General features: G+C 42.3%; 1 protein-coding gene across 1 annotated transcript in view; it reads right to left on the bottom strand.

The window, feature by feature from the left end:
* KIF20B (kinesin family member 20B) overlaps positions 1-21,217 on the bottom strand; it is a 434,415-nt gene that overhangs the window by 191,201 nt on the left and 221,997 nt on the right. Inside the window, exons 20-22 of the mRNA XM_069239865.1 lie at positions 16,728-17,883; positions 9,021-9,159; positions 3,928-4,050 (exon numbers count right to left, since the gene is read on the bottom strand). Coding sequence (XP_069095966.1) covers positions 3,928-4,050; positions 9,021-9,159; positions 16,728-17,883 — 1,418 coding nt within the window. The remainder of the gene's footprint in view (positions 1-3,927; positions 4,051-9,020; positions 9,160-16,727; positions 17,884-21,217) is intronic.

Genomic DNA, 21,217 nt, shown 5'->3' with positions numbered 1-21,217 from the left:
ACCACCACTGCAGATCTTTCACAGGTCCCTCCGAGATCTGGACCACGTCGGAGAGATTCCCCCTGATGCTGTGCCCACTGGAACTGCAGGTTCCATCGCAGAATGGGCATATGGCATGCGTCACCAGCAGGATATCAGGAGGCCATGAGGCCCAGCAGCCTCAGTGTCTTCTCACCGAAATCAAGGATAGAGGCAGAAACAATGGCATAATAGCCTGGATATCCTGGACTCGTCGCACAGGAGGATAAGCCCAAAACTGTACTATGTCTAGACCAGCTCCAATGAAAGGGAGAGTCTCATAGGAAGTCAGGTATGACTTCAGCACTTTTATAGTGACCCCCAGTAAATGTAGCAGGTTCGCAGTAGTGTGGAGGTGGAAGACGACAGCCTGGGTCAAGCCCGCCTTCAACAGCCAGTTGTCAACATAGGGGGAGAATAAAACCCCTGTTCTGCGCAGATGAGCTGTAACCACCGCCATCACCTTGAAGAAAACCGAGGGGTGCGAGTAAGGCCAAAGGGGAACACAGTGAATTCAAAGTGCTAGTGACCTACTGTTAAGCGCAAGTAATGTCTGTGGGCAGGCATGGTGGGGAAGTGAAAATAAAGAGTCATGTAAGTCAGTACTACTATCCAGTCTCCTGGGTTCAGGGCCGACAAGATCCGAGCCAAAGTGAGAATCTTGAACTTCTCCTTCTTAAGGAATATATTTAGGGCTCGTAGGTCTAGGATAGGGCGAAGGCCCTTGCCTTTTTTGTGGGCCTGATATTAGCAGGAATAGCACCCACAGCATACCTATGACACGGGAACCCTCTCTCTATGGCCCTCTTGGCCAAGAGAGCCGCAACTTCCTCACAGAGTGGGGACAAATGATCCTCCGTCATCTGATCATAAGATGGTGGCACAGATGGAAGGGTAATCTAGAAGGGGAGGGGTAGCCCTTTCAAACTATCTGCAAAACCCACCTGTCTGAAGTAATGGTTTGCCTGTGGAGCAGGTGATGGTGAAACATGCCGCCAACTGGCTCACGGTGGGGAGAGGGGGGTTGACTAGAAGAGGTTAGAGGCAGCTGCAGAGAGGGGCGGCGGACTGACCAGACAGCTGGCCACCTGACCCACGAGGTCAGTGGATCCAGCACCATCGGCCATGCAGAGGCTGGGCAGCATGGTGTCTGGATGGGAATTGGTGCGGTTGATAACCAATTCTGTAGGTCAACTGGGGGCATGAGGTTCTGCTGTGAGGCCCAAGGACCTGACCGTAACATGGGAATCTTTAAGGAGCTTGGGTGCAGAGTCTGCCTTGTCTCCGACGAGACAGGTGCCATTGAAGGACATGTCCAGTAAAGACGCTTGGACATCCCCCGACAAGCCAGACATCCTCAGCCAAACATGGCCTTTCTGCCACAGATCCGGAGGAGGCCAGGTCTGTACTCTCTCAGGCTGTTGCCGATGGGAGAGATGCAGCAAATGTCATATTTGCGCAACCTTATCTCACAGCAGGTGCGAATAACAGCCCGAAAGGCATGAGTTGTTCACCCACCAAAATGCAAGGCTAGCAGAAGAAAGCATCTTCCCAAATGAATCCAACCTTTTGGATTTCCTATCTGGGGAAACGGTAGAGAATGAGTCTTGGGAGGTAGAGGCTTGAATCACCAAGCTCTCCGGGGTGGGGTGTTGCATCAGGAAACTTGGGATGCCCATCCAACTCCATGCCGTAGTCAGGGATTACAATGGGAATGGAGCCACCGGTGGGTGCCAGGATTGTCAAGGTGGTACAACGAGCGCAAAGGCCAGAGCCACTGATGCAGAACCCAAGGGAGCCCTCTCTGACCCCACAGGGCCCAAAGACACCCCCAGCAGCGTCTGACTGTCCCAAAATTTGGGCCATGGCCTCATAGAACTCTTTAATTTGGGCAGGGGTTGCTCCAGCTCCCGGAAATTCGGGAAGGCAGAGTCAGCCTAGGTACAGGTGCCACAGAATGAGGCCTAGAACAGTTGTTCCCAACCTGTGGTCCGGGGACACCTGGGGGTCAGCGAAGCCTCCCCACAGGGGTGCTGTGACTGCTTAGAAAAATAATATTAACAGGTTAATTAAGTGTATATAAATTAAGTGGCTAAATGTGAAATTGAAATTTTTTAAACGTACTGTAAATATGAAAACGAAATTGGAGGCTAAAAACTAAATTAGTATCCTCAAACTGATTTGGGGGAGCAGTGCAGGTGCATCAAACAGAATATAGAATGGATGATGTGTGTCTTCATTTGAATTTAGAAAAGCTCCAACCTTCCTATTCAAATATTTATTTTGTTTGCAAATTAAATAAAATGTTTTATCATTTGTGTATATGTTTGATGGACTGCTTGTTTCTGTATTTTTTGTGTATTGTTTGCGGTACAAATTACCAAACGTGTTTAGGCCTGTGTCCCCAGCTTTCCATAATGACTCAGGGGAGTGTTTGCAGATTCTGATAATGATTAAGTGGGGCATGAACGTCATTTCACCAAAAGGCCAGGGGTGGAGGAAGTGACATCACACGCCATTTGACAGACTCTTTGCACGAAGAAGCAATCAACTGCAACACTCTTCAAAGAAAAGCTCCAGTGACAACCTGCTCTTCGTGCCAAACAGTGACAGTGACCCCCTGCATTGACCGCCAATGCGAAGCTCCACTGGAGACCTGGTCCTCACAGCGAAATCTTCCTTGCAGCACCTGTCAATGCAAAACTTCACCTGTGGCTCCTCATGTGGACTTGGACTCTGAGAAGGTAGAATCTTCACTGGGGCAATCCTGTTCCCTGTTTTCAACCCGCACGCCCTCATCGCGGTCAGCCTGAGCTTGTGACTTTGACCCGGTCCAGCGCAACCAGAAACCCATGAGTGGGGGTTTCTACTTCCTGGCACCATCTTCACCTAAAGTTTTTTTTTTTTTTTTTTTTTTTTTTTTTAAACTCCTAACTCTGTACTCTGCATCATTTGAAATAGAGCTATATCCACGCAGCTGGCCAATGATGTATAAGTTTTCACAGACTGCGCAATGGACAACCGCCTACCTAGCTCAAAGCAAATGTGCCACTATCCATCAGTCCACTAATTCTTACACAACATACTACTAAGATCTTTATCTGGGCGTAACTAATTTTACTTTCACAATAATAAATACAACCCTTTAGCAAACTAGCCATTAATGAGTCTCTGCTAACCAAACAACTGTCATCAATCATTCGAAATTCCAGAATATTCTGGCCGTTTAAGGTTGCACGATAATGCCATGGCAAGGGCACAGTGTTGATAAAATACCTGTAATACGAGACTATTAAAAATACGTGTACACTGTGGTGACAATCGATTTCCGAAAAACGAATCCTATCCATTGCTTTAAACTACTTTAAAAAATGCTATGGCACATTACTGATTCAAAAGCCAAACTGTCAATAAGAAGATTTCTGTTCAGAGAAAAGGGAACAACCACATTATAAAATCTGGCGGTTTTAGTAGGTTGATTAACTGATTAGATATATAACTCAATGGCATTATATTTCATAGTAGGATCATAAATGGATGTAAATATGCGATGCAATAGATTCCTATTGATGTTTTTTTATCCTAAATTTCCACAGGAACGTTGAAGAAACTCGAAAAGTTATGCATTTACAAACTGCCTGCTCAACACCTTTTTAAAAGACATACGAAACTACAGAAGTCCAACAATACCAACTGGAAAATAATCACAACCAAATAACTTTAGGTGTAATTCTAGTAAGACTTCAGCACAGCATTTAAAACAATAAGAGAAAAAATGTCAGTTGCGTGCATAAACACAGGGATGAGGGTTTGAAATTTAACAACAAACGCCTCAGTGGAAGAGTCGCACATTCTGTGAAGCAGAAAATTAGAACTGGGATTAATGAAAACACTAATTAAAATCAATACCTTTTTAAGTAGCTGAATTGTTCTTTGTTTCATTTCTGAATCCAAAGACATCTGGTTTTTAAGTTTTTCAAACTCATTTATTTTGATGGACATCATTTTCTTTTCTTCACGCATTGCGGATACCTGAAGGGAAACAAACAGACGATTACAGAAGAAAAAACAATTTGTTGTTCAATTAGGACTTTTTTAATCCACCAGGATCATTATCTTTAAAAATGAAAGCGAGGAGGCATTTGGGAGTTTAACTAGGTCGTTGATAAATGCAATTTGAAAGACACAGTAACACTAACCCACTGGCCATCCTTACTTAAGGCTGTATTCCACCAAAAGTGGCACCTAGCCAATGACGTGGGGCAAATGTTCTCCCCTTAGAAGTCACAAAACGTGTCAAACCAGTTAAACGCACCATTTCAACACGTCCCTACCATCCACAAATTCACTGTTAGCCTTTTCATGTTCGACATTCCCAGCAGACGATAGCAGCAGCAGTTGGTAAAAGTGTGGCTGTAATAAAAGAGGGCTGAAAGAACCAAAGGTAGCGCAGGGAAGTAACACCAGCACACTGCTAACCACGGGCAGAAATCGCTTGGTTACTCGTTTACTGGCTTTGCTAAGCTCACGCATGCTGGGATGAGGTAGGCAAGACATTTTAACACAATTCAGATCAGGAAAATAAACGGACAAACAAATGGAATAAAGGAAATGCTAAAAATAAGGATGTATAAATAAAGAGAACGAATTAAAAAAAGAAAGCAATATTTATACAATAGCTTACATTTAGGATTAGAGGCTTATGATAAAATTCATTCAGGGTGGTTGTTATGATTTGGGTATTTGTAAAGTGCACTATCACTGGCAAGTGTATCCTGGCACTCAGCAAGTGTCTCTGCCGCTCCCTGCCTAGGGTAGGTTGCCTAATTGAAAAGCCAGGTCTTTAATCATAGGATTTAATGAGAGGTGGCTCTCTTGGGTGTTGGAAAACGGTTCATGCAGTATGAGTGAAGTAAGGCATTACCCGACCTCCTCATCTGGTTCTGTCTATCAATGGTCTGCGTGCGAGTAGGACTCCTACAAAGAAGGGGTGTCTGGGTGATGGGTGGAAGGACATGTGACTGTTCACGCAGGTGGGCTTAAGTTGTTTAGTGGGAAGAGAGAGATTGTATCTGTGTGATTGTATTTGTGTGTGCAAGAGTGGGAGTTTAAAACATCCTCCTACTTCAGATGCATCTTAAACTACAAAGCTTAATAAAGCTTCCACTGGGCAAAAGCCTTAGTTGACACAGTGAGACATATCGGACAGCAGCTTTGCTGCTAAGTTTGTCTATGGAGGGCCTTAAGTCCAAAAAACCTACCTCCATTCAGGTTGATAAAGCAAGATTGGATCTAACTACCAATACCAATTATTCACATTCATGAAGATTTGTAGGACAACACCTACATTCAAAGATCTCACCCCTTCATCCATCAAATCAACACTCACTGGAAGGGACTATTTTGCAGGGTATAATTTGACATCATCTGCCTGAACTTGGGCTCCATTAGGTCAGTCAAACACATTGCTGCTCTCTGTCCAGGTAATCGCAACACCACAATTGTGCCTGGTGAAATAACTGAAAACCATCAAGAGAAGCTAGCAAGCAAAATGAAAAAATGTTTCTGACCCAAACTCTTGTAGATTCCCTGACCAGAGGACGTGAGGTAACCAACCATAATTCAGAGGCAGTTATCCAATATCCTTGTACATGTTAACTCTGATCAGCAGCTCTCATTCCATAATTTCAGAGATCTCGTCACCCAGGATGTCGGAAGCAAATACTCCAAGGAGACAAGATGTGCAGCAAATGCAAGTCTAAACATGTGTGTGTTTGTCAGGTTCTGAAATCAGGTCCCAGTAAGGGTTTTAATTGAGATGGTGTTAAATTTTTTTCAGCATTCCTCTGAAAGTCATTTTGGCGGCAGGCATTCTCGTTTCTTCTAGATCTGAAGTGCCAGTGGGACAAGCAAGCAGGTTTAAAATGATCCCCATTACGTCATTGTTTGGATATCCTATCCGAGTACCTAAAATATTCCCATAAATTATTCACTAAATCTTATGTAATTAAATAACGAGATATGTCTAATGGAAATAAAATTCTCACAATAGAACAATTTAAAACTAAAATCTAACACAGTTCAGTCCATGTCAAAGATATTTCAACAGCTTCTACTGGGCCTATTCCAGGACAACCTCGGCTCAGAGGGACCATCCTGGATAATCTTTGGGGGATCTAATGAAAATATTGCTTTGAGAGAGAGGAGTACCAGTAGAGTCAGTGATTCAAATATGTCAAGGAAATTAACAGAGGTAGACCCCTCGCTCCTCCTGGCTATTGTGTGCGCTCTATTTAACGCCTATATGTAGAGAGGACCTCCTTGGGGCTTGGGTAATTTGAAGGGAGCCCTGGCAAAAGAGTTAGGCCGATTTGAAAACCTAACTATGAATGTACTCAAGTCAGCCGCTAGCTCAGCTTCCAGTTCTGATAAGCATTACAACTAACGGATTAAATCAAATCTGACTGAAGATTTGATCTTTTAAGATCAAATTAGATAAACGCTATAGTTTTGCAGCTGATCATAGTGATCAAACTTTATAATTGTAATCAATTGTTCAATTAAACGTGTCTGAGTGAGACAAGATTGCGGCAGCACAGCTGTCAATGTCTGAAATACTTAAAACTGTGGAGATGTATTATTCAGTTTGCTTGACTGAATCAAAGCAAACAGGACAAGCTACCTTGTTTCCGGTACAAGGAGCTAGTTATTAACATTTCGCAGTTTTACAGCGACAGACCAGCATCCAGTGTTCTGACTTGGAATCAAATCAGGCTTACCTGTATTGTTGGCTAAATGGAGAACACAATGTCATATCATGAAAGCAAAACATTACAAACTTGGTTAGCAATTCCAAGTCCACAACAGATGTCATCATTCCAGAGTTCACAAATACAAATACAGGAGAAACACAATATAGCTGATAAATGTGCATTTGGGTGTCAAACAAATCACGTAATCCATCAGAAAATATTTGGCATGCATTTCAAATATATTCTTAAGGCACAGCGAGCATTGGAGCCACGTCCAGGTATATCTGGTGCACTTTGAGCGTCGAACTGAGAAAAGCAAAAAAAAAAAAAAAGTGGTGGCTGAAATACTTGAATTAATCTCAGTCAAAGCTAATTACTCAGGCTGCAGTACAGGCCATTTTTTTTTGCCTAACATGCCCCCCCGCCCCCCCAAAGAGAGGAACCAGTCATATGAAAATTAACCTTGGTCCTGCACCAGCCCTAAATACCAGCAGATACAGACTATTTTTTTGCCTCTCTGATTGGTAGTGAGGTGCAGCCTAAAACCTACGGCACAGTGAGCAAGGGGCCCATGTCTAAGCATACCTGTTGCACGTAGGCTTGATCCTGCTCCAAAAGGAGCAGTCCAGCCGGTGCTGCCAGGCTAGGTCACTTATGAATGAAAACCCAACCACACAGACCAGTATCAGCCTAATTGGACTACCGCTCCCTCACAAGGCCAAATATTCCAAACATATTCAATCATTTTAGGAATTATTTGGTGTACACTTTAGCTATAATACTGAGGCAGTGTGTGTGGAACTCACACGTGGGCATACCCATCAAACGTAGAACATCGCACTGAGGAAACCAAAAAATTAATAGTTAGAATATTTGACTTAATCTCAGACACAACTAAATACAGTGTAAATGTGTTCCTGGGAATCTAGGAAGCACAACTGAGGATCAAAAAGGATTTCAGGTAGATATTACCATGTCTTGACCCTCACCTGAAAATCATGGTGCAAATTTTGGAGTAGGTCTTAGATAAGGAGCCATGGCGAATACACTATATATGCATGAGAGCTCACCTGAGATGGTGGGTAAGTGGTTATGGTTGATTCATGTATAAAAGGATGCAGCCAAAGAGGATCGGGTCAGGTTGAGCAGGGCCGATTTGTTATAGGAGGCCTGTGTGAAAGCCAAAGTGATTGCTAAACATTGCGGATAGAAAATGTTTGATTAAAGGCGTGGGGATAGAACCCTTGACATATAAAGGCATTTGCAATGTTATGTATTGTTGGGAAATGCAGAAGGGATAAAGGTGATGATTTTGGGATAATAGCAGGGTATGTTTGTCTTGAAGAATGAATTGGGACGATGGGATGAAATATTAAGGTAGGAGAACAGCTTATGATTACAACTGGCAGGAAAGTAAGGGTTTTTCTGGACGGTAACGTCTTTAAGCTGAACCATCCGTTGTTTCTGATAACTACAGATTCCAAGGTCAGACATCTACTCTACATGGTAGAAACAACAGAGCCCCTGAAATAAAGAAGGAAGTGCACTGTCACCCCTAAACAAAGTTAAAACAAATGTAGTTTTTTTTAAATGAGACCGAATGATTTACTAAGCTTTACACTAACAAACACAAGAACAACAAATAAAGTTACTGTAATGTTGAGACCGAGAGGAGCCACATTTCTTTTTAGGAAGCATCACAAATGTAGCACACAGCCCCGGAACTAAGTGAAATGGCGGCATTTTAAATTGGCAGGGTTGTCATACCACATGTCACACATGAATGTAACCTCTCAAGAGAAAAAAAACTGCAAAAAAAGTTCTCATAGACCTATTCCACACTGTTTAAAGTCGAGGATGTACTCAACCCAAAACGTGGCAGATGCTCACACAGGCATAGTGAGGTTTCATAAATAAAAATAGCATCTATGATGCAGACCGTAAACCCCCAGGTACTTGGAGAACTTTTGTGCTTAAATTTCATCTGTTTTTAAGACAGAAGTATTGATGGATATGAATGTACTGTCTCAGGTTAGGAGACTGCAACCGTTAATGCACGAGGTACATACAATTTGAAAAAATTCTTCACTCGTCAAAACTTAAAGCAAATTCGAAATATTGCTCACACAAGAGTACATTCATCAATCCAGAAATGTGTTCAAGTTGGCAAAATCTTAAGTAAGGGAATAACTTGGAGATAAGAAACTACATAGCAACTAGGATTTAAACTCAAATCACAAGTTTACTAACCTCTTTCTCCACTTGCTGGATTTGTTTTTTAGCATCAGACAACTTCTCCTTAAGGTCTGAATAATCCTCATTCTTCCTTTCAAGGTCTAATTTCAGAGTCTGTTCTCGAGCACAGCTGTCCGAAAGCTCCTTCTTTAACCTAGAGAAAGTAAGAAGAAATTATGATTATCTAGGTCAATAGCCGATAGTATTGAGGTTTTTACTACCAAAGATGGAGTTGTCCGATTGGTTTGGCAGCATGGGGACATAAAACTAGCCATGAGTTGTGCCATGGGTAGCTTATGGATTTAGTGTCCCACTGCTTAGTGGACTCCCAAGATCCTGAGGAGGTTTTAAGAAGCTTTGAGATACTTCTGTCTTGTATAAAACGGACTTTGTCTAGACCCATAGAAACTCTTGGTTTGACAAGGAATGTAGAGTGGCAAATTACAACTCACGTAAGGCTAATAATCAGTTACCAAGACAACAGAATTTCATCACTGTATGTAGAAAGGCCGATACATTGGCAAGGTAGAGGAGGAAGCCTGCCCTTAAGAATGACAAGTGGGAGGCTATCGGGGTAGCCTGCCAGAACAAAGACTTTCAGGTATTCTGGAAGGCAGTGAGGGCAGGGCAAGTCATCGGCAACATCCACAGACAAAGTTATTCTCTATATATCCTGAGAAATTTGGCTGTAACATTTTTAAATATTATATTCCCAGGATATTGCAAGTTTTGACGAAGGATCTTGTAGGGTTTTTTTTTTTGATAGAATGTAATTTAGAGAGAAGGAAGTTCTTAAAGCCATCTATAAGAGCCCGTGCAACAAGATGCCCTGCCGTATGGATCTGTAAAGAGAAGCCTGAGTTTTTGTCCCCCATTCATACTAATGTTTTTATTTCAGCATGCTAAAAGGGGACCCACCGTTCTGGTGTCTTTCAGTAGTGGTACCTACTTTTAAAAAGGGCAATGCCCACGATCCAAAGTGTTATAGCCAGACATCCCTGCTTGACTCAACCATAAAATTAATTACAAGAGTTGTGTTGGAACAGGTCCTTGCTTGGGTGAGCAATAGTTATGTTATATTGGGGATCCAGTTTGGCTTCAGGAAGGGCCTGGGGACCGCCAAGCAATGTTTGAATTTACATCTCATCACGGCTGTACCTAAGGTGGTAAAGGGTACCCCAATCCACCTTGCATTTATGGACCTGTCTTGCGCATTTGATTGTGTAAACAGGTTTAAATTATGGGACATCCTTGTGTCTGTGGTACTTGAAGGGGGTTTTGTTCTCCTTTTTAAGATTTATTCACTGTGATGTTTCAGCTTCAATAAGATATGTGGTGTAATCGGCCATTTAAGGTTAATCGTGGAGTTCGCCAAGGTTGCATACTCTCCTCCATCCTTTTTGTTTTTACTCGATATAAATGGCTTAGAATCGTCATTAGCGGGTACTGGGGCAGATTTTCTGATGGTCGAGAAAAAGGCAGTACCTGCTTTGTTATACACTGACAACGCAGTGTTGATTGCCAGAAAAGCTAATGGTGTGAAGACTCTGATTAGCAATTTTGTGGACTTTATGAAGGACCTTGATTTGGAGACAACCTTTTCAAAAATATTTATTATGGTGTGCGGCCGAAAGAACACTAAAACACGCACCCTATCGATTGAAGGAGAAAAAAATTGTTTGGGTGCCATAATTTCCATACATTGGATTTTGACGAGGCATGTTCTTGGTCTACATGCATCAGAAATAGATTGTCCTGCTTTACACGTGATATTGGTTCCACCTTTTCCCTTGCCACATGCATTGGCCAGAAACCTGTGGGTCCCATTTAAGAGATTTTCAAAAGGAAGTTTATCCCGACTGACATACAGCATGAGATAAGGGGCTATAAAAATATTGGTGCCATAAAAATGTTGGTGCCATTCAAGCGGAGGAGAATAGGTTTTGTAGTCTACTGTTGGGCATCTCTCCTTTGACTTCTCATTTTGTTCTGCACCAGGAATTAGGCCTCGAGTATGTGCACAACTCTTGCGGCAGCTACTTTGGCTTTTTTGGTGGTCGATCTGGCCAAATAAGGAAGCAGATCTTAACAGGGCGATTTCCTTGCATGTGACCACGGCTTGAATCTTGGCTAAAGTATATTAGAGGTCCCACCCTTGCCTTGGGATGTGCATCTTTGTTTGATAGCCCAGATACTATTACAAAAAAAACGATAAAACCTTGGCCCTGAAGTTTTTTTATTTTTTTTATTTAAAGCATAGCCAGGCCAACAGGGAGGTGATGGAAGTGAGCCAACTGTCAAAGAGTATTGTTTGGTTCAGATGTGACTGCGTTTCATTTATTTTTTACCCAGAATGTGTACGAACGCAATCTCCTGACCCAATTTAGAATACAGACCATACGTTGTTGTGTTTCCCACTAGGGAAATATTCTGAGTGATATTTGTGTATGCCCGTGTGATGAATCCTCAAGTCAGTCCCTCTTGCACTTTGTATTTTTTTTGTAACTTTTATCTTCCTTGGACTAGGAGATTTGTACTACCCCTTCTGCCTGGACACACATTTACCAAATGCAAGGCTGCATTGATGTTCCTTCTGCAACTAAATGATCAAGATACAGGTTTATTTGGTTAGCTGTTTAAGGAGTATTTTACGGGTGGGAAAGGCCATGCTAGTTTAAAAATTATGGAGAATAAAACCCCATTCGTCTCTCGCCCCTTGGATTATGTGTAAATTCTTTTATTTAATGTTTTTAGTATTGATATGATGGGTTTTTTAGATGCATTTTATATCTATTCTTTTTAAGTATTTATTAATGTGTTTTGCATTTATGTATGTGTTTTATGATCATCTTGAAAATGATCGAAAAAAGATTGATTTGACTTGATTAAGTAAGTATTTGTTTTATAGAGCATTTGGAACCCTAAGAATGTTTGATTTAAGTAATTCAGTACCTCAGCTGTTTGATGAGTCATACAGAAGTTCATTACTTCTTCATTTTACCAAACTCGTGTCTTTATGCAGGAACCAACTGATGCATAGAATAGAAACAGAAACCACGCTTGAAGATGCTTAGTGGTGCAATGGATTTCCCAAACCATCTCTTTCACTATTGAGCACACTGGGGTAAAAACAGTGTAGAAGACGCAAATGAAATCTGTTGCTGGCAGACCTACTCTGTCCATCTGTGTGTTTTCTGATGTGTTATGTGAACTCTGTCAACTCAGAAATGTGGCTGTTCAGTCCCTATTCTGCACATCCACTTCCAGTGGGCTTGCTTTCCAACTCTCACCTAAGCGTGCTCATTTATTCTCTCCTGCATGTTCTGTGATCCACTTTTCTATTCTCCTTGGCAACTTTCCCCTCTGCTCCTCATTCCACCTCACTTCTGCATCTCTTCTATTTCATACCAAGAAACGAAGAAGTATGTGGTGGGAGTGATGGACCTGTCAGATTTTGTGTCTTAAAGGTTCCACTTTTAATTCTAATACCAATTTACCTTCTGTTCCTTAAGAGGGCATTAGTTTTTAATGCTCAGCATGGCATAGAAAGAAGAAGCTGAACTTTGGCATGCAATGGCCTTTGGTTGGTGCTGTCCGTCCAGTGTCAAAGTCACGCACATGCAGAAAAATGCTTATTTTATTGTGGCCTTTGCATCAAACATGTAACTATGAACACTGCCTAACTTGCAGTGAAGCGTCTCTATTAGAAGCATAGATTGGGTTAAGAGGAACCAGCCATCGACTAACAATTTAACAAAGGCGTATTGTCTCCAAGCACAATCAAAAACAGACTATGCAGCGTGATCCAGTAAGAAGGAAGTTTGAAGAGGCAATCAAGGGGGTACAAATTACACTTAAAACACAATGTTCCTTTAGTTGTTGGCTATGAGTTTATAGGAAATGCAAAATGTTTATCTCTCTGAAAATTGTTTCTTGAAAGAGTACTTAAAAACACACAGGTTTCTCATACTCACTTGTATCTTTTCTTTGCACACAAATGTTGCAATTAACGTTCTCACCCTAACCAGCGAAGTCAGAGGAAGCAGAGTTGAAAACCAAAAATGTTCCGAAGAGCCATCCACCAGCACTACAAGCTTTAACTAAAGTAAGTTTACTTTAGCATTACCTGCATATAATCAGTCCCACAACACTAAGGGGGTCATTTTGACCTCGGCGGTCTTTTTTAAAGACCACTGAGGGACCGCCGTGCAGAAGACCGCCAGTGTAAGCGGTTTGCCGCTCGGCATATTATGACCGTTGGCAGCTCTCCGTCCCTTTACAGACAGAGAGCCGCCAACAGCCATACTGGCGGGAAAGTGGAGGTTGCTCTACCTCCACCGCCACGCCAACAGAACACCGGCCAGCGAATCACGTCCTGTGATTCACCGTGGCGGTGTTCTGTTGGCGCTGTGGTGTCGGCGGAGCTGCTCCCGTCCCCTCCTGGAGGATCGACGGACCAGGTAAGTCGATCGTCCGGTAGGGGAGGGGGGTGGGTGGGTGTTGCGTGCGTGCATGGGGGTGTGCGTCCGAGTATGTAGAGGGGGGTGTGTGAGTGCGTGTATGCTTGTGGGGGTGATGCGTGTTTGGGAATGAGTGCGTGTATGTCTGTGGGTATGTCTGTATGGATGTATGCATGTATGTTTGAATGTGGGTGTGCGTGTCTGACTGTGTGTGTGGATGTTGGCATTTATGTCGTGGTGTGTGCGTGTTGGTGGTGCCTGCATGCGTTTCGGGTGTGTGTGAGTTATGTGATGTTGCGGGGTGGGGAGGGGGGCCCTGCCACCTTTGGGGGGTGGCAGGGGGTGTAGGGGAGGGAGTCAGGGTGAGGGGTGGGGGAGACCCCTATCAGTGCCAGGGAAGGAATTCCCTGGCACTGATAGTGCTTACCGCCATGGATTTCATGGCGGTTCAAACCGCTGGAAATCCACGGCGGTAAGCCGGGTCCAAATACCGCCGGCGGTAAGCCGGGTCCAAATACCGCCGGCGGTATAGTGACGGCCGCCGGGCTGGAGACCCAGGTCTCCAGCCTGGCGGGCGGAACGGAGAACCGGCGGATGACCATGGCGCTAACCGCCATGGTCATAATTCCACAAGGTAAGACCGCCAAGCCTGTTGGCGGTCTTACCGCCGGTTCTCCGCCTTCCGCCAGGGTCGTAATGACCCCCCTAAGTCTACTACTGAAATGACACTGAAACTTGAAAATGCAGCTACAAAAAGTAAGAATGCGAGCCATTTGACATCAACAAGCAGATGGATATATATCTCCATTAGAAACAGTAGTAGTTTTCTAAGGATGACTGATTACCATGTATATGTGCGAGCCCCAGGGAAAAAGTGCACAGCAGGTTTGGGGGGAAGTGAAGTACTAGAGCAGATATCCTCTAGTCAGTTGGAAGTGGAAAGCGGAGAGGTCTTCAATTTTTCTCAATGGAGCAAAATCTGTCTCCACTGTGTCACGCAAGGACCCAGGAAAGAATTTGTTCACCTCAACAGTCAAAAGACTGAACTGGAAGTCCCCTGACAAAGGGATGAAACAAAGGGATGAAACAATGTGGTGATGTGGCTTAACTGACCAGAAGACAGAAGTAGCTTGGATTATATAAACTTACCAATAAAGGCCTTAAACAAAATAATTCACATCTTGAGTTTCATATGCAAAGGATAAAAAACAAATCTGATGACTTGGAAAATTCTTCCATGTGCCAACATTGGAGTTGAAACCATGGAAGGAGACCGAAACGTGGCACTGAAGGGTAACGTGACAAACATTTTAAAAAGATGATGAGGAAATGGCAAAGATCTATGTGGCATGGCCAGATCCAGAGGGGAGACCTAGGAAAGGTGTGACGTTTTCAAGAGACATCTCCTATGCAATTAAAAAAAAGACTTAGGGTATTCTGAAGGAAAAACAATAGTTTAAATTTAAGAGTATAAAGTTTATCATTCTCCAAGAATTCTCTGAACCAACACAGATGAAAAAAAAGCAACGGTTGATCAACCAAACAGAGAAAGTTTACTTAGATGACCATTTCCATTATGGTTTTTCAACTACAAATCAAATCCCACCAACACGTGGCCCCCGTTAAGGCTCATGGGTAAAGACTGCTACTTAAGAGCAGTATAGCAAAGTGCGAATAAACTGAGAGGGCCAGGGTAATTCTAGATGAGTAAAAAGAAGAGATCCCAGGTGAGCAAAAAGGCCAAAAGATGTATTCAATCCTTATAAGAAGACCTAGCTGTTGTAGAGCCTTCAGCCTAAGTGAAATAGTTACCATAAACCTAACTTTATCCTGACTCTCTACCTTTCTGAACTTGTGAAATGAAAAAGGGAAAAGGAAAGCAAAATCGTTTTTTTTTTTTGACTGGGCAAACAGGTTGCAGAATTTCTTGATGAAATCTTAAACATTTGTGACCGGGGAACGTGTGGGGTAAGCCATAAACCTGCTCTGCAAATATCTGTGACACTGACATGCCATGAGAATTGTAACTGCACTTGTCCCTGATGAAGGATGGAGGTTGAGCACAATGCACAGTGTTGCAGCGGGTGATGCATGTCATTACCCATGTGGCAATGGTGATCTTAATATCCATTCAGCAAGCTTCATTATTCTCAGAGGTAAAATAGTTGGTCTGACAAATGGAGGCCCCCAATTTTGTCCAGACAAAAGTTCAAAGTACGTTTACATCCAGATTGACTAACATGTCTTTAGAAGACCATGTAGTGGGCCTGGAAGTAATGCTGGGAGATCGGTCTCTCTATTCAGCTGGAATACTGGCAGTACCTTCAGAGTGAAGGAAAGGAGAATCAAAATAACCACAGTTAATACAGCTGGTCGAGACAGGCTCCAAGGTCCGATGTGTACTTATGGGCCTGGAAGATGTTACATTCACTAAGAAACCAGCCTTCCATAAAAGAAGCATGATGCCACAGGTGGCCTTTGGGTCAACCTTTTTTGTGCACCAACGTGCAAGGATCACATTCAGATGTCATGGGAAACACACGCAAGAGAATGATTGTGTGTCTGTTGACATCCTTCTTAGCCATAAATGAAGGCTGTTTTCGCCAGCTCTCGTAAGCTCTGATGACCTTGTAGTGGGTTAATTGTCCACCATGTTTCAACCAGGTGACTAAAAAGAGCATGTAAGTGCTGACGTGCTTCGCTAGTGTGTTGAGACAAGCGCAAACATTTAGCATTATACTGAATTCTGGTAGGTCTTCCTGGCAGCCAGTAGTACCTAGATGCTCTCTGAGAAGAGTCTTAGATATTGAAAGGTGTGCTCCTGAGGAGCCATGCACTGTGAGTGACGGTAGAGCGGAAGTAACAATCACCATGAAGCAACACAAAAATACCCAACATCAGGCCATAATGCACGCATGGGGAATCCTCATGCACTCTGCCACACAATTTTCCTGCTTCCTCCATTACTCTGAGGGAGTGACTTTGGGATGCAAAAGGGGGTAAGTCAATGCCTTACTTTGAAAGGTATTCATTATATTTAATTTATCTTCAGCGTGGCATAATTAAAAGTAAAATGTGCCTCATTGTTACCTCCCCCTTCCCACTGACAGGTGTCTCAATCCACTTATATACAATATTGACAACACTAAAAAAAATCACATTTCTCTTGGCACATACAAGCTTCTGCAAGATTACAGTCAATGACAGTCCATTACTTGGTCTTCCATTGAATACGTTATTAAGGATGTTTTAATATACTTACTGTTCAATTTCTTGTTTTCTGATCTCCTCTTGCCTTTTTTCCTCTCCAAGGGAGACCTGAACCTTTATTAGCTTATTTTTTATTTCAGCCAGTTCATCTTTCAGTGCAATTTCCTTATCAGTCAATGACCGAACCATCTTCTCCGATTCCTGATATCTTTGCTGCAATTCTTCAAATGCAGACTTCTTTTGTAGGATTTGTTCTTCCAAACTTTCATTTTTATCTTTAATGGTCTTCACAAAACAATCTAATTCTAGTAGCTTGTCTTCGTAACTGGACTTTTGTTTTTCAAGCTCTGTTAATTTACAGGTCACTTCGACCACATTTTTCTTTTCAAACTCTAAAAGAATGTTGGTTTCAAGCAGCTGCTTTCTTAAATGCTCAGTCAGGGTCTTTTCCTCGTTCTGCAGTTTTCCTAGATTTTCAACTTCACTCAATTTCAGTTTGAGTTGACTGTTCTCCGTTTTAACTCCCTCGGTGTCTTCCTTTAGACTTAAAAGCTGCTCTTCCAGCTTTTTTATCTGGCAGCTTTTTTTGGAGGAGACTTTTACTAAGTGCTGGCACTCTTTCCAAAGGCATTCTATGGCACTGTGGAAGGCGCTGCTACGCCCATCTGCATTAACAGAAGCATCAGGCAATGTGTTTTCACCAGTGCTTGCAGAGCAGCTGTGTGTTGAATTCTCCAAATCCAAAGTTTTCATTTCAGTTTCGTCCTTGCTCAACAGGTCCATTTTCACCTGGATATTTTGTATTTGAGAAAGTTTATCTGAGATATTAAGCTTATTACTTTCTACTTCTGCTAGCAATTTACTGATCTTTTCTCCTTGCTCCTTGTTAATTTCCTTTTGTGCCTGAAACTCGGAAATGATCTTTTCACATTTAGAGGTAATTTGTTGAACCTCTTTACTTAATCCTAAAGCTTTTTCTTCTGATGAGGATAAAGAGTGCTGCATGCTTGACAGCGTAGATCTAAGCTCTTCGTTTCCTGCTCTTTCACCCTGAAGTTCATCCGTAAGTTCCACTATGCGGTTCTGCGTTGCTTTTAATTTTCCTTCCAATTCAGTCAAAGTTGCTCCTCTATCAGGAAAGTTGTGCTGGAGAATCTCACTTTTTTCATCATCTGCACCCGATATGATGCTCAACTTCTGATCATTTCCTGCAACAGTTATATCAAAAATAGGTAATTCAGCAACTCAAAATCATTTCAACAAACTGCATGAGAGGGAAATGTGCACTGGATTAATCAACATAACTTTTACAAAGTACAAAGATGATCCAAAGGCATGGATCAGCTTTAGGAGTGAACCAGAAAAAAAACTGTACACATCAGACTGCTGAGCTCAAAAGCATACGACTCATTTTTGTAAGGGAGGTCCAACATCAATTGTGGTATTGACAGTACTCTTAACAATTTTCACAACATGAAGCGGAATTAAGCCAGTATGCTTGAAAGGCATAAATAAAGCCTGGCCCAAATCAAACCCCATAATCTAGACTGCCTGCCAACATGTTATCATAATCTACTTATGTCATTGTGACAAAGGCTCACTCACTGGGAGTACGTGGGGGTTTCAAAAAAATCCATAGACAGTAAGAAATGGTCTCTTCCATGGCACTTGAGACGTTTGGTAGGGTGCTGCTTCAAATAATTTCATAGTCTATGAAATTAACTGGAGGAAGATCAATGTACTGTCTTGATGTGCACATGAGTTGTAACAGAAATGTGTAGCTTTTCTTTGCAATAGTTGTTGAATAAATTTGTGGACCATGCCTCTGAGGTCTTTAATTAATGTAAAAAATGGATGAAATAGAGTTGCTGGGGCACTTCAACTACAGTAGCCATGGACATGATCTAGTTTTAAAGCCACTCTACTGGGCTACACCAGCCGTTAAAGACTCAGCCCAGTGTTGTACCAAGTCCAGGGCCTATACCCATGGTGCAGACCTTTAGTGGATACTGCAGCCCACTATGGCAGGTTTTAATGCTATCAGAAAATTCCACCATCTACTGGGAGACACAAGGGGGTTAAAGCCACCAAAGCTTGAGTGTCTTTCACAGCTCTGGCTGGCAGCGCACACAGCACAAGATGTCAAATTGGTCAGCAATAAGGTCCCAGCCCTCCTTGGGCTCCTTCAAACAGTTTCTACATTTGGCAGGTCCAATTGATACAAGAGCTGAGCAGAATACCCCCCTCCCCTCCCCTTTTCCAAGACTCTGGTGACAGGGAGATCAAAAGGGGTAAACTGTGCGCCCTTTTCAACAGCCTTTGGCTCTCCGGTTCCCCTGCACAATCCACATAGTGGAGAGGCAGAGTTAAAGGGAGTGGACAGCTCCCTGGAACATTGACAGCGTAGGGCATACATTTACCAGTGCGTATAGCCTGCTGGTGCTCTAATGTCTTGAATGGATCCGTCAACATTCCAATGTTATAGTCACACTTATCTAAGGAAAGCAACAGAAAACATGGCGACTGTGATCACATAGTTCTACGATAACTGAAGCAAAATTCGTCCCATACAATAACGAAGGAAGCAGCCATGTCAAGATAATACACTGAAATACCAAAAGGATTGCCAGGAAAAGTCAAGGCCTATACAGAAGAAGGAATCTGCAATACACTGTTACCGTTATGAGTTCAATATTTTGAAATTAATCTCTTAAGAAGGAAAAAAGCTACAATCCTTCCATCACTCTTCCTCCTCTCAACCAGAACTGTTTTCCCACAGTTCCCCAAAACCTCTAAAGTCAGAAGCCATGATCACCTCTGTGAGGTAGCTCTGCACCAGTGGCTAACGAGACCATGGGTGGAGGGTGCTCCTTGAGAAAGTATTGGTGGGAAGGAGAACAATATCTGCACTTTTGAAAATCTGCCTCAATGTAGAATCCTGTGCATCAGGTGTCCATTCTTGGTGTCACTCAGCTGAGGGTTCAAACAATATTCTTTGGAGCTCACCTCCTTTGTTAAAGTTCTGCATGGTGAACAAGCAAATAAGTATTGCCATAACGTGCCCAATGGCAGTGTAGTAGGTAGTGTGCCGAGCACGTCAATTGAATCAAATGAAAAAATGAGGGAAAAGGAGCTATTGAGGATGTACCTACATAAGTATCTTAATACACAAACGCATGAACAACAAATTGTGCCAATGCCCAAAATTAAATTATAATTAGGGCCAATATTTATTCATATAATGCATGCATGCCATGCTAATGAACATACAAGTTATCTAATAAAATGTTAATTTTACCAAGTGTACTGATAAGCAAACACAAGCATTTATTACTACAGGGTAAAGGTCAAATCATGTTCTTTCTATAAAGCTATAGATATTCTGGACCTGAGTCAACCTCTGGATCTTCATTTCTCACACTTTTAGCCTGTGGAATGAAACTGTATTCTGGATCAGGAAAGATACTTGTATTTATAACTAATGCACATGAAAGAACAGCATGGTACAAGTTGTACTTGCAGATAAACTGAGAATAGTATGGTATTTATGGTCACTGTTGAGTCTGGAGGGGGACATAACTCTCAAGAGGCAAGGTCCTAAGTGCGTTATGAGGCTTCCCCAGCCTTCACAACAATGGTAATAGATAACACAAGACATTCTGCATCATCTCGTGGTCAGTGGTTCCCAACCTTTTGACTTCTGTGGATCCCCACTTTATCAATACTGGAACCCAAGGACCCATACTGAATCATTATGGGAATCTGAGGACCACCCACTGAGTCATTACTGAAAGCTGGGGACCTAATCTGTTAAAATTAGTAAATTCTCTAAGCAGCTGCGGACCCCCCAATGAGGCGTCGCAGACCCCCAGGGGTCCCGGGGCGCAGGTTGGGAACCACCGCTTTATGTCAACCTATGGTTTTCAGGATTTACAAAGGCATTCAATCCTAATCAAAGCATAAGGGGTAAAACTGATACTTACAAAGAATTAAAATAATTAGGCATTATGACTATGGCCCCATTTGAATTCTTCTTTCAACTGACTAGAAATCATTTGTAATAAATGTGTGAATCTGCGTTTATTAGTAAACATTTTCCAAATAATTTTTTACGTCACATTTATTATACTGGCGTGGCATTAGTGTCCGTGGACGTAAATATGCTCGATTAATTATTTATTCATAAAAATAAATCGCTACATGGATGAAATAATTTTCAAGTCGACTTACCAATAACTGAGAACCCATATTTAAGTCTAAAAAGTAAAGCACCATACTAGAATATCCATGAAAATGCATACAGCACCCCACCCTCTCCACACAACTTGATCAGTTCCCTTCAAAAACTGGTTACATAGACCAGAGCTGCTGTTTAAAGGTAAAGGAGACTGGATTCTAGTAATAGAAAACATTCAGGAATATACATATTAGCACATGCTGCAACAGAGTGCTTATTTTTTCAATAAAATTAAAAAACAAGCAAAGGGTAAGTACTAAAACTTAAGCAGTAAGGAAGTACATCCAATAGTACCCAAGACCAAA

Source organism: Pleurodeles waltl, chromosome 6 (genome assembly GCF_031143425.1).
Source record: "Pleurodeles waltl isolate 20211129_DDA chromosome 6, aPleWal1.hap1.20221129, whole genome shotgun sequence".
Lineage (NCBI taxonomy): Eukaryota > Metazoa > Chordata > Amphibia > Caudata > Salamandridae > Pleurodeles > Pleurodeles waltl.
The sequence above is the reverse complement of the archived record's forward strand: the minus strand, read 5'-3'. Positions and strand labels throughout refer to the sequence as shown.